General features: G+C 35.9%; 1 protein-coding gene across 1 annotated transcript in view; it reads left to right on the top strand.

Annotated features, from left to right (window-relative positions):
* Window positions 1-994, top strand: part of LOC306887376 (mitogen-activated protein kinase kinase kinase 5-like) — a 34,819-nt gene extending 33,825 nt beyond the window's left edge. Inside the window, exon 28 of the mRNA XM_079445051.1 lies at window positions 74-994. Coding sequence (XP_079301177.1) covers window positions 74-170 — 97 coding nt within the window. The 3' untranslated portion in view covers window positions 171-994. The remainder of the gene's footprint in view (window positions 1-73) is intronic.
* Window positions 995-16,133: the final 15,139 nt, after the last annotated feature.

Below are 16,133 nucleotides of genomic sequence, written 5' to 3' on the forward strand. Positions count from 1 at the left end.
CATGGTGATTACAGTCTTTTGAACATTTCTGTATAATGTGAAGTAAATCCGTGTTCATGCATTTGTTACTCAGAGGCGGGATGCTGTGTCGTTTGTGGGCTGCCATCTCCAAGCAGAGGAAGTCTCATCTCAGTCCAGTGAAAGAGGACAGTGAAGATACCCTTCTCTAACAGACATGAATGGCTCTCTCTTGACCAGTTTTTACATGCTATGAGCTCAGTGAGTTTGCAGTTTATAGAGTCTGTGCCTTTTTTGGCACTATTATTGTATTTCTATGCCTGGCACACAAAAGAAACACTACTGTTCAAAAGTTTGGGGTTGGCAAGATCTTTTAATATTATGTTTTTGAAAGAAGGATCCTATACTCTTTCAGACTGCATTTATTTAGTAGTCATTACTTCATACTTTAGTGTCACATGATCCTTCAGAAATCATTCTAATATGCTGATTTGATGCTCAAGAGAGCAACAGCTGATGAAAATTATTATATGTTGTGCTGCTTAATATTTTTGTGGCAACATTATTATTTGAAGAAGAATTTATTTGAAATATAAATGTTTTGTAACACTATAAATGTCTACATTATAAACTGTCACTCTATGAATTGAATGTGTGCTTGCTTTTAACGTGTTATTAAAAAAAAAAAACTTAATGAGCCCAAACGTTTGAATGGTAGTGTACAATCTCAGAATAGTTTGAGAACATTCAGTCTCTTAGATGTTACCTTTTAGGAAGAGATTCAATATATTTTTTATGGATATAAAGTTCTATAATATTTATGCTAGCATCATATATGTTATTGTGCAGGGTATTAAGTTGTATATACTGTACAGGGTACAAAAATACTATATTTGTATTTATGAATTGTTCGTTCTTACTAAATATTACCTACCCTTACAGAAGAAAGCAATTCTGACAGCTAAACTAGAAAAAAGTAAACTAAAATGTAGTAATTTATTTGAGAAATAAAGATTTTAATTGTAATGTACAAGTGAAAGGAGATGGTTACTGGTCTACATTTCTTGTTCATTTTGAATGGTCCTATTCTATAACAAATGCAATTATTAAACACAAATATTTCAAGTAATCCTTCAATTCATGTGAGATAGTAAAAGCTGCAAGATAACAATTAGTAAATGTTGTTAAAAATATTTGAATATGAAGTATACTATGTTGCACCGGACAAGACATGTCAAAAATGTATTTGATGTCAGCTATTGTATTTTTGTAAGGCAGAGGAATAATATTAGTAATGATCTTGTCATAAAAAAAATGACAGTATGCAAACCCAGCCACACAGTGATAGACTGAGGACAACTGCTAAACATCTGAGTGACCTTATTAGCAATTCACTTTGTTCTTGATGCATTTTTAATGAAGCCAGATTTTTGACGAGCTTTCTAAATAGACAAGCTTTCTTGCATCCACATTATTCATCTGGGCAAATGTGCATTTCATTTTAGTTGTATAACAGGGGTGCAAACCTGTCACCTTTTGGCGAAATAGGTCATTCACGTGAATTGTGTAGATCTGTAAAAAAAACATTTGAAGGGGGGGTGGGGGGGGGGGTCATGGTTGTCAGCATTGAAAGGTATAATTGCTGCTTTTTGCAGTGCAAATTTTGTTTGTGATGAAAATAACAGTATGTTTTCATCAGTTTAACTACGGATAGCTGCATTTCTTAGATTTCTGCTCATTCCAAATCGGATATAGATGAAGTAGCACTGTGATTACATTTGTTTGAATGCATTATTGAGAGAGCGATTGCATGTGAATAAGTGTTGTACCTGTTTAAATCATGCTTTCACTTGAAAATATTCAGTATGTAGAAGGAACAAACAAATTCCTTGAGAACTATAACTTCCCGTTCATGTCCATTGCCGTCCTTTCATTTTGATTTGAGCGTTCCTTCTCTATCATGCAAGCTAAATGTTTAACATGCGAATTCTTGCTAAATATGCAGTTATATATTATTGGCATGTTACTCGTGATGAGGCGATGGTGGACCGCTACTGGAGCGAGTGAAAACCACAACACTCCGACTTTTAAAAAAATCCGCTCCTCCCTCCAGTAAAAATCACCCCACTATACTCCGCGCTCTACTCACACACTCTGATGCCGCTGAACGTCTTTCAACATGAAAGTGAAAGTAAAAAATGACGGCGTTTTCAGCATTTGTCGACGCATGTCGGCGCATAATCAGAGACGACTAGAAACGAATCTCCTACTTAATATGCGGTATAGTTTTATTTATTTCCTTAATGTTTCTCATGTGGCCCGAACATATTGAAAACAACGAGAAAGGTATTTCGTGTTGAACAAGTTGTTTTTGAAAGTCGGCGCTTAAAATAAGCTGCCCTTAAGTTTCATTGATGTGTTAACAGTTTTATTTAGGCCTATAATTGTAGGCTATAATAGACCTGTATTTAAAAAAAATTTTTTTTTAAACATTTTCAATGAGGAGTAGCCTAAGCTAATAGTCAAATCTTTTATTATCCTCACAGCGCGTCAGTTACGCGGCGATGCGCGAAATTTTTTGCCTTATTGCGGAGCAAATTAATAATAAAAGTAACCTAATAATAATAGCCAGAATGTAAAAGGACATTCATTGAAAATGCCAAATACTCTTAATAATGACAATATTTAATGCTTTTGACAATATCTCTGGCTATCGTCGATAAATGATCATCGTCTTTCAACGCACCTCATCGTCTTATCGTCTGGTATATGTAGAGGTTGCTGCAGAGGTGCAGAATCTGAATACTTTTTGAACATGGAAATATGTAATTTTATGAGAGCACAGTCCAAAACCTTCACACACTCAAGCATTAGTAACACCATTTTCCAGTGTGAAATCTCACTGACGTTATTCACATTCCTCAGAGATGTGTTTCAGTCCTTACCGACAATACAAAGTGTGTGTCGAGTGTGTGTTTGGTAGATGGGTGGTTCACAGTCATGTTTGGAACAAGTGATGCCATGCACTGAAGCTGATCTAACCGTTCCAGCCACGCTTCCTTATGTTTCTGAACTGTTTATGTTGCTTTAGCAACAGCTATTACATCATCCTCTGACCGCTGCCTCCAGGTTGAGGATCAGTTTACCACACGGAAATTTCCTCCTTTTCCCTGATATGTGTGTGGCTGTTTGCACTTTTTTTGGTGCGGTCAACCACTTCGATGATCAAGCAGGAACATGAAGTTTTTAATCACCCAATTCATCATAAAGGATATGAACTAATTAGTGGGATGGGCTTCTTTAGTCATTCAATGAGCCATACCTAGCATTTTTCAATAAAAGGCTGGAATAAATTACACAGCTTTTCAAATCTGGACAGATTTTACACACAATACGCTTGCAGACTTTGTAAGTGGTTCTTTATTAAAACTGGGCATCGTACACTAAACAACTGAGGATCACACATTATGCTCTCAGAAAAAAAGATACAAAAGCTGTCACTGAGACGATACACTTTCAAAAGGTAAAAAGGTGTTCCTGTAGAAAGGATACCACCCCAGCTTTTGAAAGTGTATCGTCTCAGTGACAGCTTTTGTATCTTTTTTTTCTGAGATGCAAGTAACACATGACAAATGAAAACAAAACGTGTTCTAAAATCAGTTCAAAATAGGCATCAAACATGTTCAATATCATTCGACTGGATGGATTCAAAGGTCAGAGATTCAACTCTGACTGCCCAAAACCTAAACTAGCTACGACTCATCCAGACTGCAAATCAGAGCAAAAATCTGTACAGAAGTCGTGTATTCCAGCCTTGGCATGACAAATGAGCAGGAAGTTGTTGACACATTTGTTGTTGGAATATATAATTGTACAGATTTTAAATAATTTTGAACCTAATTCAAAAGTTTTTGTTGTCCGTCATTTTACTTTAAATCCCATTACAGTAAACAACACCAGTTGAATTTCAGTTTGCCTTCTATTGATTATACATCAATTGCTTTTTAATGACTTAGCAAGAGTAATGACTAGCAGAGCATAGCTTGCCCTTGAAATCTGGTTGTAGTCCAGGGCTCTCCACAGCTAGTGGTGCTTTTCAGCAGGTGGAGCAGATGTCACTGCTTTGGTCAGAGATTTTGAGGTTAACTGAACAGGATTTGCCTTTCATAGCTGTATATTTCTTCTTCCTTCCTGTTCTTTTTTTCTGTGGATGTTATTGAGCTCATTCTGTCCTTCTTTTGCTGTCAAGACCTCTCTATCTGTCTCCTTGTGAAGGCTGGTGGTGTATATGATCCATTAAATGGGGAATTCTGTACAGGGATTATGGCTTTCGGACTAACTTCATTCTGTTAGCAGGAGGATGTTCTTTTTTGTCAATGAGATTTTTCACTATTTCGAATAAAGCTGTCTTATCTCTGCTCTACAGCAGAAAGTTTTCTGGAACCACCCTGTGGTCCACATTATGTGAAGAAATGACATTTGGTGAATGGATAATAACTGTTAGATACTCATATGACATGGAATTATGCAATGAGTTCTGGCAAAAAAAAAAGATTCAGAGAGATTTTTTACTGAAGGAGAGAAGAGAGAGTTACAGGGGTTGGAGAAAATCATGTAAACACTTGAGGAATAGGCAATATTTATTTAGTAACTCGTTTTACGACCTTTGTGTTTAATACAGCTTCCAAACTTCATACAACTTTTGAATAGTCTCCAGAGGAATGTCGCCAACATCTGCCAATTGCTTGTTGGAGATGGAGGAGAAAACACTCATTCTTCTCTGCAAAACTGCCCACAGTAGTTGGATTATATTCAAGTAAGGGGATTTGAGAAGACAAGGGCAGATCTTGAAGTTCATCTTGGTGTTCAATCTGTCCAGGTTTTATGATCATGACCATCATTTTTGCATTTTAGCATTGTGTCAATAAGTTCTGTGTGGCCGGTTCTTGTGGAAATGGAAACTTCAAAGAGAATATTGATGTTTTCTGTCACTTTTGCTGCAGTATTTTTGTGTTGTATACAAACTTTCTTAGTGTTTGTTGGTCCTATCATTCATTTTCGGGGTTTTGCTCACTGTTCTTTTTCACTCCTGAAGTTGTGCCATGCTTTACGTATGCAGTCATAATCGTAAAGACTGTTGTTCCAGAGAATGGTTTTGATATGTTTTCAGCTCAAGCATACTGAATAACTACCATCCGAATAGTACAGGTTTAGCTTGGCACCACAGCTGTATCTACTGCACCTGCAGTGCATGGAAGGTGCTCACTGCATAAAGGTTTCTCTTAAGGCGGCTACAATTAAATTATTTTTTTAAAAATGCTTTCATTCAAATGTACCAATGGGCTATATTTCAACAGTGAAGGACATTTTAAAGAGGAATTTAAGCTTTTAAACTGGTCCAGTATAGGGTCATAGTGGGTCATTCACCCACTCCGTCCCTTTTTCATTCTCTCTTTATCTTCCCGGTAAGTACAATGTTTGTCATGCTAATGAAACTAAAGATAATGTCTTTGAATGGTGGAGTAGGGGGTGGAGGCCACATGAAGGTGTAGACAGGCAAAAGGGGGCTGGGGTTTCTGCAGTGCAAGGTGCAATCCATGGCTTTTGAAAGGGGTCCAGAGGTGAAGTATGAGGGTGAACGTCTTTTGCATATTCATATTTGTGTGTGCATGGCTCTTTTACCTATGGGTAACAACAATGTGCAATTGTAACATTTATTTTTTATTTTTGGTTAATTCCGTTGCTATTGCAGAAAGTGTAAGATCATGAAACAGGTAAAATGAACCCCTATACTGTAAGAAAAAAAAAGTGTCTTAACGTCTTTGCATAAAATTAACAGTAGATTTTGACTTACGTTTACACACATTTCCTTCAACTTTAAAACAACAAAACACACTGCAATGCCGTATTTCAAAATACAGGTAAAATATATGCAGAAAATCTATATTGAAAGTTCCTTTGTATTAACCTGGTACATTGGGCCGTGTTTTTATGAACTTTTCTTAAATTATACCTGGGGCAAGTGTTTTCACAGAATGTGGAAAATGCGCCGCTTATTTTTATCAGGTGTCATGTTACATGTGGTAACGTTAAATTTATTTCCTTTGCTAATTTTACATAACTTAGTTAAGTAGATTTTACTTAATTCCATATTTAAATTTTACTTTAAAAATATGCGTGCAAAAACTTGCAAAATAAAAATGAAGTAAATTTAACTTCTTGTTTTTTTTTCAGTGCAGCAACTCCAGTAACAGTAACTATTATTCTACTGTTTTTAGTGAGTTAAGTAGCCTGAGTGGACATAGCTTTAAATGCAACTCTGATAAGAAATCTCAGAAAGATAAAACACCCGAGATTCACAATAATCATTTGTTTCATTCTCACCCCAACAATTGGGACCTAATCTGCTAAAACTGTAATGACATCTGATCTGCTGCCTCAATCATATAATACAAAGAAACAAAAGGATCCTGTAAATTATATGACTCAAGGGAAAGCAACAGTTAAAAATGTACAACAACAACAATAGAACAATTTTCAGATTGTTGACAAGAGCTTTTATGTGGTGCAGCTCATCTTGACCTTGAAATTTTGCTTACATATCCAATTGGAATAGTTTATAGGTTATTTGGTTGACTTGAATCTCTAAATTTCATTTCAGCTATAAAAGCAAACACAGGTGTTTGTTGCAAAAATGGTATTTATGTTTGTTGTCGCCTCATCATTACATTCCACCCAACAAGTGACCTCGTTTTGTGAGGTATTTACCTTAACCCTCTGGTTGTGTTCGGACTCCGGTCACGCCTTTTGTGTTACCGGTCAAAAATGACCGGACTCCAAACAATTGCTTATAAATCTGTCATTATGCTATATTATCACCAAATATTGCATTCAATCTTTTTGTCAACTTGTTTTCTTTCATTTAGGACTGGTTTTGTGTTTCTATTTGCTTCTGTTTAATCGTAGGCCTCATTTATCCGAGAGTAGGTACCTCATTTTTTGAGTGAAAAAAGCATTTTTTATGAATAATTTTCACAATATTAAACAAAAAATTATAAAAATTTGCACTGTTTCTCACACTAGTGTACTTTAATGTTTAATCAGGAAGTTTGCTTTTAAATGCTTTTATTTTGTACAAAATTGCAAAAAGTCACACTCGTGGTGTTCCCGGTCAAAAATGACCGGACTCCGAACAACTGCTTATAAATCTGTCATTATGCTATATTATCACCAAATATTGGATTCATTATTTTTGTCAACTTGTTTTCTTTCATTTAGGACTGGTTTTGTGTTTCTATTTGCTTCTGATTAATCGTAGGCCTCATTTATCTGAAAGTAGGTACCTCATTTTTTGAGTGAAAAAAATATTTTTTTATGAATAATTTTCACAATATGAGAGAAAAAATAACGAAAATTTGCACTGTTTCTCACACTAGTGTGCGTTAATGTTTAATCAAGAAGTTTGCTTTTAAATGCTTTTATTTTGTACAAAATTGCAAAAAGTCACACTCGTGGTGTTCCCGGTCAAAAATGACCGGACTCCAAACAACTGCTTATAAATCTGTCATTATGCTATATTATCACCAAATATTGGATTCAATCTTTTTGTCAACTTGTTTTCTTTCATTTAGGACTGGTTTTGTGTTTCTATTTGCATCTGATTAATCGTAGGCCTCATTTATCTGAAAGTAGGTACCTCATTTTTTGAGTGAAAAAATAATTTTTTATGAATAATTTTCACAATATGAGAGAAAAAATTATGAAAATTTGCACTGTTTCTCACACTAGTGTACTTTAATGTTTAATCAAGAAGTTTGCTTTTAAATGCTTTTATTTTGTACAAAATTGCACAAAGTAACACTTGTCAAAAATGGCCGGCCATTGAAAGTGAATGGGGAAGAATGAAAGAAACAACTAGTGTTCAGGAGCATGTTGTGCTTGCAAACATAAATGCCTTGGACCAGTGCGTGCATGTATACTCATGCTATCACACACACACACACACACACACACACACACACACACACACACACATCTATGCATACAAACTATTGTATTACACTTATTTCATCCTACCCTGAACTGTATGCAATATGCTTTTATGAATCTCATATTATAACTCTCTCTCTCTCACACACACACACACACACAATGCACACAAATGCTCAAACTGCCTTGTCTTTGGCCTGCATTGACTTTTTTTCCATCCCTCGACCAGAACGTTACATCAACTTCAGCTGGGTCCTCAAAATCAGAAGATTGCTTCTTTTCAGTTGTTGCAAGGTTTTCAGCTTGTCCAGTGATATTTTTATCTTCCAATATATCTTGCAATGCATCGTCACTGTAAAATTCTTCTTCAGTTGTCTTTTCCTCGTGTAAATGACAAGCAAGGCACTGTGAGGCATTTGTATGCTCTAGCATTTAATTGTAAACTTTCGTTTACTCTGAGAGAACATGAAAGCCTCTAAACATATTGTCATAATGTTTTGTCTAGTACGGAACCGCTTAGAGCTCATGGTGGTGGAAAGATTTCGGGGTGGGTGAAAAAAAATCGGGGTGGGAGGAAAAAAATATTTTTCAAATCTTTTGCGTTCCCTCACAAAACTTTGCGTTCTCTCGCAAAGATGTTTGCGTTCCCTCGCAAAACTTTGCGTACATATTTGCAAGAGAACGCAAAGTTTTGCGAGAGAAAGCAAACATCTTTGCGAGAGAACGCAAACATCTTTGCTAGAGAACACAAAGTTTTGCGAGAGAACGCAAACATCTTTGCGAGAGAACACAAAGTTTTGCGAGAGAACGCAAACATCTTTGAGAGAGAACGCAAACATCTTTGAGAGAGAACGCAAACATCTTTGAGAGAGAACGCAAACATCTTTGCGAGAGAACACAAAGTTTTGCGAGAGAACGCAAACATCTTTGAGAGAGAACGCAAACATCTTTGCGAGAGAACACAAAGTTTTGCGAGAGAACGCAAACATCTTTGCGAGAGAACACAAAGTTTTGCGAGAGAACGCAAACATCTTTGCGAGAGAACACAAAGTTTTGCGAGAGAACGCAAACATCTTTGCGAGAGAACACAAAGTTTTGCGAGAGAACACAAAGTTTTGCGAGAGAACGCAAACATCTTTGAGAGAGAACGCAAACATCTTTGAGAGAGAACGCAAACATCTTTGCGAGAGAACGCAAACATCTTTGCGAGAGAACGCAAACATCTTTGCGAGAGAACACAAAGTTTTGCGAGAGAACGCAAACATCTTTGCGAGAGAACGCAAAGTTTTGCGAGAGAACGCAAACATCTTTGCGAGAGAACGCAAACATCTTTGCGAGAGAACGCAAACATCTTTGCGAGAGAACGCAATGTTTTGCGAGGGAACGCAAACATCTTTGCGAGAGAACGCAAAAGATTTGAAAAATATTTTTTCCTCCCACTCCGAATTTTTTTCACCCACCCCGAAATCTTTCCACCACCATGAGCTCTAAGGGGCTCCGTAGTCTAGAATATGTGGTGAAAGAAAAGATTATTTTTGAGGTCAATGCAGGCTAAAGACAAGGCAGTCTGAGCGTGTGTGTGTGAGAGAGAGAGATCCTTTTTTATTCATAAAAGGATATTGCATGCAGTTCAGGGTAGGATGAAATAGGTGTAATAAAATAGTTTGTATGCATGGATGGATGGATGGGTGTGTGTGTGTGTGTGCGCGTGCGTGTGTGCGCATGTGTGTGTGTGATAGCTTGAGTATAAATGCATCCACACATGCAAAGGTCCAAGGTCTTTGTTTGCAAGCACAACATGCTCCTGAACACTAGTTGTTTCTTTCATTCTTCCCCATTCACTTTCAATGGCTGGCCATTTTTGACAAGTGTTACTTTGTGCAATTTTGTACAAAATAAAAGCATTTAAAAGCAAACTTCTTGATTAAACATTAAAGTACACTAGTGTGAGAAACAGTGCATATTTTCATAATTTTTTCTCTCATATTGTGAAAATTATTCATAAAAAATGCTTTTTTCACTCAAAAAATTAGGTGCCTACTTTCAGATAAATGAGGCCTACGATTAATCAGAAGCAAATAGAAACACAAAACCAGTCCTAAATGAAAGAAAACAAGTTGACAAAAAGATTGAATCCAATATTTGGTGATAATATAGCATATTGACAGATTTATAAGCAGTTGTTTGGAGTCCGGTCATTTTTGACCGGGAACACCACGAGTGTGACTTTTTGCAATTTTGTACAAAATAAAAGCATTTAAAAGCAAACTTCCTGATTAAACATTAAAGTACACTAGTGTGAGAAACAGTGCAAATTTTTATAATTTTTTGTTTAATATTGTGAAAATTATTCATAAAAAATAATTTTTTCACTCAAAAAATTAGGTGCCTACTCTCAGATAAATGAGGCTTACGATTAATCAGAAGCAAATAGAAACACAAAACCAGTCCTAAATGAAAGAAAACAAGTTGACAAAAAGAATGAATCCAATATTTAGTGATAATATAGCATAATGACAGATTTATAAGCAGTTGTTCGGAGTCCGGTCATTTTTGACCGGGAACACAACGAGTGTGACTAGGTGAAATAAAACCCACAAAAAATTACGAAAATTCTAAAAAAATTTATGAGAAATACTTGTACCCTATGTGCGCAAAGTCAGTAAGTTTGAGTCCAATGCGATAACGTTAACTAGTATTTTCAGGAAAAAGAAAAAAAAATTCTTGTCAATTTGACCCGAACACAACCAGAGGGTTAATATCATTATACTTAATAGAAAACCCCTTTGTGATAATCATAACTCTGTAATGTTTAAATAAGATTAATAGAAACAACTGTGTGGTTGTCTTTGCCCACATTTTACAAAGAAAATTTCCCAACCTTGTTTAAATTTGCAAAACACATTCCCATTGTGACATTGCTTAATATTGGTTTACATTACGTTACTTATAATATCTAATGTCATGCAACATTGCACTAGAACTGTGGCTGACTGGAGATAATTATTTCAGAGAAATGACACAGTATGCTGACTAACTGGTTTCTCGTTCGGCTGTGCATTATGATCTCTAATAAACAAAGTAGCCTGATTCATTTGACACCACATTGTTTTATTTATGATCTGTCAACCCCATCCCGTTGCTTCCCACAAGGCAGGACAGACTTTGGCAGAAATGTTTCAAACAATGAACACATGAGACTTCCCAGGCTTCTTCTCGATTCTCTCACTAACTCTATTCTAAAGTTGGCTGATAACACGTTCCTCACATAGAAACACACTTACGAAAGACTGAAGGTCTATCTGGGTGCATTCTGGGCATTCCTGTTATTGTGATTTCATTAAGGGGCCACTGATGACCCTGACCATGCAGATGCTGACCCTTGGGTTCTGCAGGACAATAGACAGGCTTCTCGAGACTGACTCTATTGAACCTGAGCCTCGCCAAGCATATAAAACTAAAGTTTTAATCCCAGTGTCCAAAATGAGTAGCAATGGAACAAACTGCTAGAAGTCAAATAGCAATTGAACTGTTTTGTTTAGATACTTCAGTAATTTTATCTTATTTTTTTATGAGGCATGAGAACAAATGTGCATTGAAATATATCTTGTTTTCAGCTCAGTTTGAATCTGAACTGCTAATCACATGCGACACGAGTGACTCTGGGTGTGGAGCATTATCCACAGAAACACGTGAAACAGAAACATGTAAAGAACATGATTCATCGGTTTATTAAAGATAACTTATATCACACTTTCCTCTCTTGACAATGAAAATAGTTAAACCAGGTTTCTCAGCCTTCTCACTTGGTCTAATTTCGCATTCTAATTTTGATCTGATCATATTAGAGCTCTATTGTGTCCTGTTTACTCCGCGGTTGGATGTCCCTCACACTTCAGCCTCTATTCAGCTATCAAATTCAACAAAGCCATTAGAAAATATTGCCCAGAATGTGTTAAAGTTTGTGTACGCCCATAGAGACATAAATATTCTGTGTGTGTGTTCACATCTTTAGTTCACAGTGCCTTTTTTGAGAAAAGTATAGGGTTGTTTTGTTCTTATACTCCATAATGAAATGTTGTTTCCATTTACATTACCAGTGTAATCACAAAACTGTCCTCAAAAAAAGCAAATGCTCACTATTTTATACTATATTCTGCTTTGTCACACCTCATTCATTCTTTATTTTCCACTTATAAAGAAGCTTTTGAGTGAGTATTTTTTTTAGCATCATGCTTAAACGGTGCAAGTGAAGAGCATGAGGTCACTGAATAGAGGGATTTGTGAATGCATTAGCAGATTTGTGGTTAACTTTTGTATCTTTTCATTTTAATATTTACATCTAAAGCTTTGCAGGATGACATTTACATTACATTTACATTTATTCATTTAGCTGACGCTTTTATCCAAAGCGACATACAATTGCTATATATGTCAGAGGTCGCACGCCTCTGGAGCAACTAGGGGTTAAGTGTCTTGCTCAGGGACACATTGGTGTCTCACAGTGGATTCGAACCCGGGTCTCTCACACCAAAGGCATGTGTCTTATCCACTGCGCCATCACCACCCCGTGTCAGTTTGAGTCAGTTTCAGAATGAGGTCTGTTCAAGCTGTAATCATTGGCAATAGTATCAGGCATAGATTTAGAGATGATGCTTTCCATATAACTAGAACAGGGTTGTGTCCCATTTAAAATTAAATTGAGAATTCTGTTTAAATTCCAATTCAGTTCCAGAGGCTGAATGGAGATAGCAGTTTAATTTTGAATGTGAGGAAGCAGAATTAAAGTTCTTTTAAATTCACAAGACTAATAAATGTTGGCTACCTCTGTTTGAAAATTAAAAAAATTGGCATTTAAAACTTTATAGGCCCATAGATAGATAGTTTATTGGGGTTCCTGTCTCCAAGTTTCTAACTCCCCCAAACCACTCTGTCCAGTTGCAGTGACAGGTGGCTCTTGGGGGGGGTTGTGTTAATACAGGCCAACAGCTGCACAAAGGAGCCCCACTGGTCTTTTCGGGGGACGGGATGTCCCCTGTCAAGCGTGCCATTTGCACCCCCCGATTTTATTCCTACAGCAACCCCCCTCTTCCCTATAGTGTCCAATCTTATCCTCTCTTGAGCAGATGCCAGCTGCGCTCTACAGGTGGCAAGTAATTCATAAGATTCAGCAAACCACCTTTTTCCCGTTATCATTGTTTTGCCACTCAGGATATATTAGGTCACATTGAACTAAACATTAAAGAGTTTGTTTGAATGAGAAACTGATTTCTTCTTCAATATGACTGTGACATTATGTTATGATATTTCACTATATGTTCTCTAATCTACACCATGATAACAACAAAAACTTGAATAAAAATATAATGTATTACAGACACCAATTTCTTTATTTATGTGTTTCCTTTTGAAACAGTAAGTTTGGACTGGATTTTAAAGGTGTAAATGATTATTTGCTAGGGTGAAATCAGCTAAAATGGGCTATTAGGTAAAATGGGCCAAATAAGGTTGTAGCAGCATATCTCTTTAAATTATCTTTTACAGAAAATCACAATTACTGATCTTGCATGGTTGCTTCAACACTTGTTGACATGTAACAATGATTTGTATTGGTCTGAGTTTTTTAGGCGGGCAGGCAGAGTGTTACATGAAGCTTGTCAGAGAACTTGTAAGGTAATTGACCCTGACATAGAAAATTTCATTAATCACTAATAAGGGTATTAAGCAATTATAAGTAAGCTTACCGACAAAGCAAAGTTTTATAAACAATGTTTTGACATGCTCTTTCAAATAAAAAAAGTTTAATTTATAACAGAAACTTTGATGTTTGTGAAAAAGGTCATTTTAGGTAGAAATGGCTGGTTAAGCTAAAGTGGGCCACAATTGTCAGCTAAAATGGGCTACACACACACACACACTTTTACACAGAAACTGATGGTGAAAATAGGTTTATAGGCCTAGATATGTATCCATACAAAATCTTAACAGTCTTTAAAAAAATACAAGCATACACACATACATGCACACAAAAGACACCTATACAACATGATCAGTTCATTTTTAATTTCATTGTTTAATTAAATATTCATTCAACTTATTTAATGAAATACATCTTGGAGTGTCTATTTACACTAAGTGCAAATAGCCTGCATTGTTTGCAGAAGCTATTTACACTGACTCCGCCCACCAGCATGTGATCGAACTACTCAACATTACAAAAGACGATTTTGAATCGTTGGCTCTAGTCGTGCGAAGGGTTAAGTTTGTGTTATACTTCTTTTGACGCGATCGACACGTTTTCGAATCCACCTTTTGGCAAACTTTTTTTCTTCCTTTTCAAATTTCAAATCACTGCAAAAGCATTTATTTCTAATATAAATGAAGGAAATAATCAAAAAGTTGAAAATAAAAATGTACAAGTTATTATTGCATACTGTTTAATAATGTATTACAATACTGAGGTGCAGACCTAGTATAAATAGCAGAAAATCCTGCTATTTTAACATGTAAATAGAATCTATAGCTATTTGCAGTGTAAATAGCATATCACTAAAAAATACTGCTATTTGTACTTGGTGTAATAGCATCTATCGTTAAGAAAATATGCTATTTTCACTAAATAATAGAGTAAATAGCATCTCATCAGCAATAGATGATATTTACACTTAGTGCAAGTAGCCGCTGCCAATAAATTTATGGTGTTGCTATGGCACACTAAAGACAATAGTGTCAATTTACTGTTAAAAATAAAATTATTTAAGATGAAATTACCTGTCTTGTTCTCTTCTTATATTGGCCCATTTTAACTGAACAGCTGGTGATACTTTATGTTAGGTGGCCTTAACTACTATTTACTTACATCAAAAAATATGTACAATGTACTTATTGTGTTCATATTGTATTGCAAAACACTTTTGCTGCTCTTGAGGTGGGATATGGGTAAGGTTAGGACAGATTAAAGGGATAGTTCACCCAAAAATGAAAATTCTGTCATCATTTACTCACCCTCAAGTAGGTCCAAACCTGTATGAATCTCTTTGTTCTGCTGAACACAAAGGAAGATATTCTGAAGAATGTGGGAAACAGAGCAGTTCTGGGGCACCATTGACTGCCATAGTATTTTTTTCCTACTATGGAAGTCAATGGTGCCCCAAAACAGCCTGGTTACAAACTTTCTTCAAAATATCTCCCTTTGTGTTTGGCAGAACAAAGAAATTCATACAGCTTTGGAACTACTTGAGGGTGAGTAAATGATGACAGAATTTTCATTTTTGGGTGAACTATACCTTTAAGTGGTATGGGTAGGTTTAAGGGTGGGTAAAGGTTTAAGGGATGGGTCAACAGTGTAATTATAAATGTAATTACAGAAACTAATTACAGATGTAATTACATATAGGTATTTAAAAATATATAAATACAATGTAAGAACATGTATGTACACAATAAGTGCATTTTATCAAATGATTAATTTAAATGTAAGCACATCGTAGTTAAGGCCACTTAATATAAAGTGGGACCACAGCTAGCCCATTTTGTCTGAATGTTGTGCCGTGGCTCAAGAAGGTACCTGCTGATTCTCTAACGAAGAGACCCATGCTAATTTATAAGCATATCATTAGATCTCATGCATAGTCATTTACCAAAACGTGGCCCATTTTAGCTGGCTACACCCTACTTGCTGTTGTAGGTATATTAGGGAAAGGGACATTCTCATCTTAGCAAGCATTTGATTGGATAAAATAAGCAAGTGCAGGATGAGTCATCAATATTTTTGGTCTGTTGCCAGGAAGAGAAAGCATATATATAAAAAATAAGTAGGTAAAAGTTAACTTTTTCAACATATAGCATATACAGGTGCTGGTCATAACATTAGAATATCATGAAAAAGTTGATTTATTTCAGTAATACCATTCAAAAAGTGAAACTTGTATATTAGATTCATTCATTACACACAGACTGATATATTTAAAATGTTTATTTCCTTTAATTTTGATGATTATAGCTGACAACTAATGAAAGTCCCAAATTCAGTATCTCAGAAAATTTGAATATTGTGAAAATGTTCAATATTGAAGACCCCTGGTGCCACACTCTAATCAGCTAATTAACTCAAAACACCTGCAAAAGCCTTTAAATGGTCTCTCAGTCTAGTTCTGTAGGCTACACAATCATGGGGAAGACTGCTG

This window comes from Barbus barbus, assembly GCF_936440315.1.
Source record: "Barbus barbus genome assembly, chromosome: 21".
In the NCBI taxonomy this organism is placed as follows: Eukaryota; Metazoa; Chordata; class Actinopteri; order Cypriniformes; family Cyprinidae; genus Barbus; species Barbus barbus.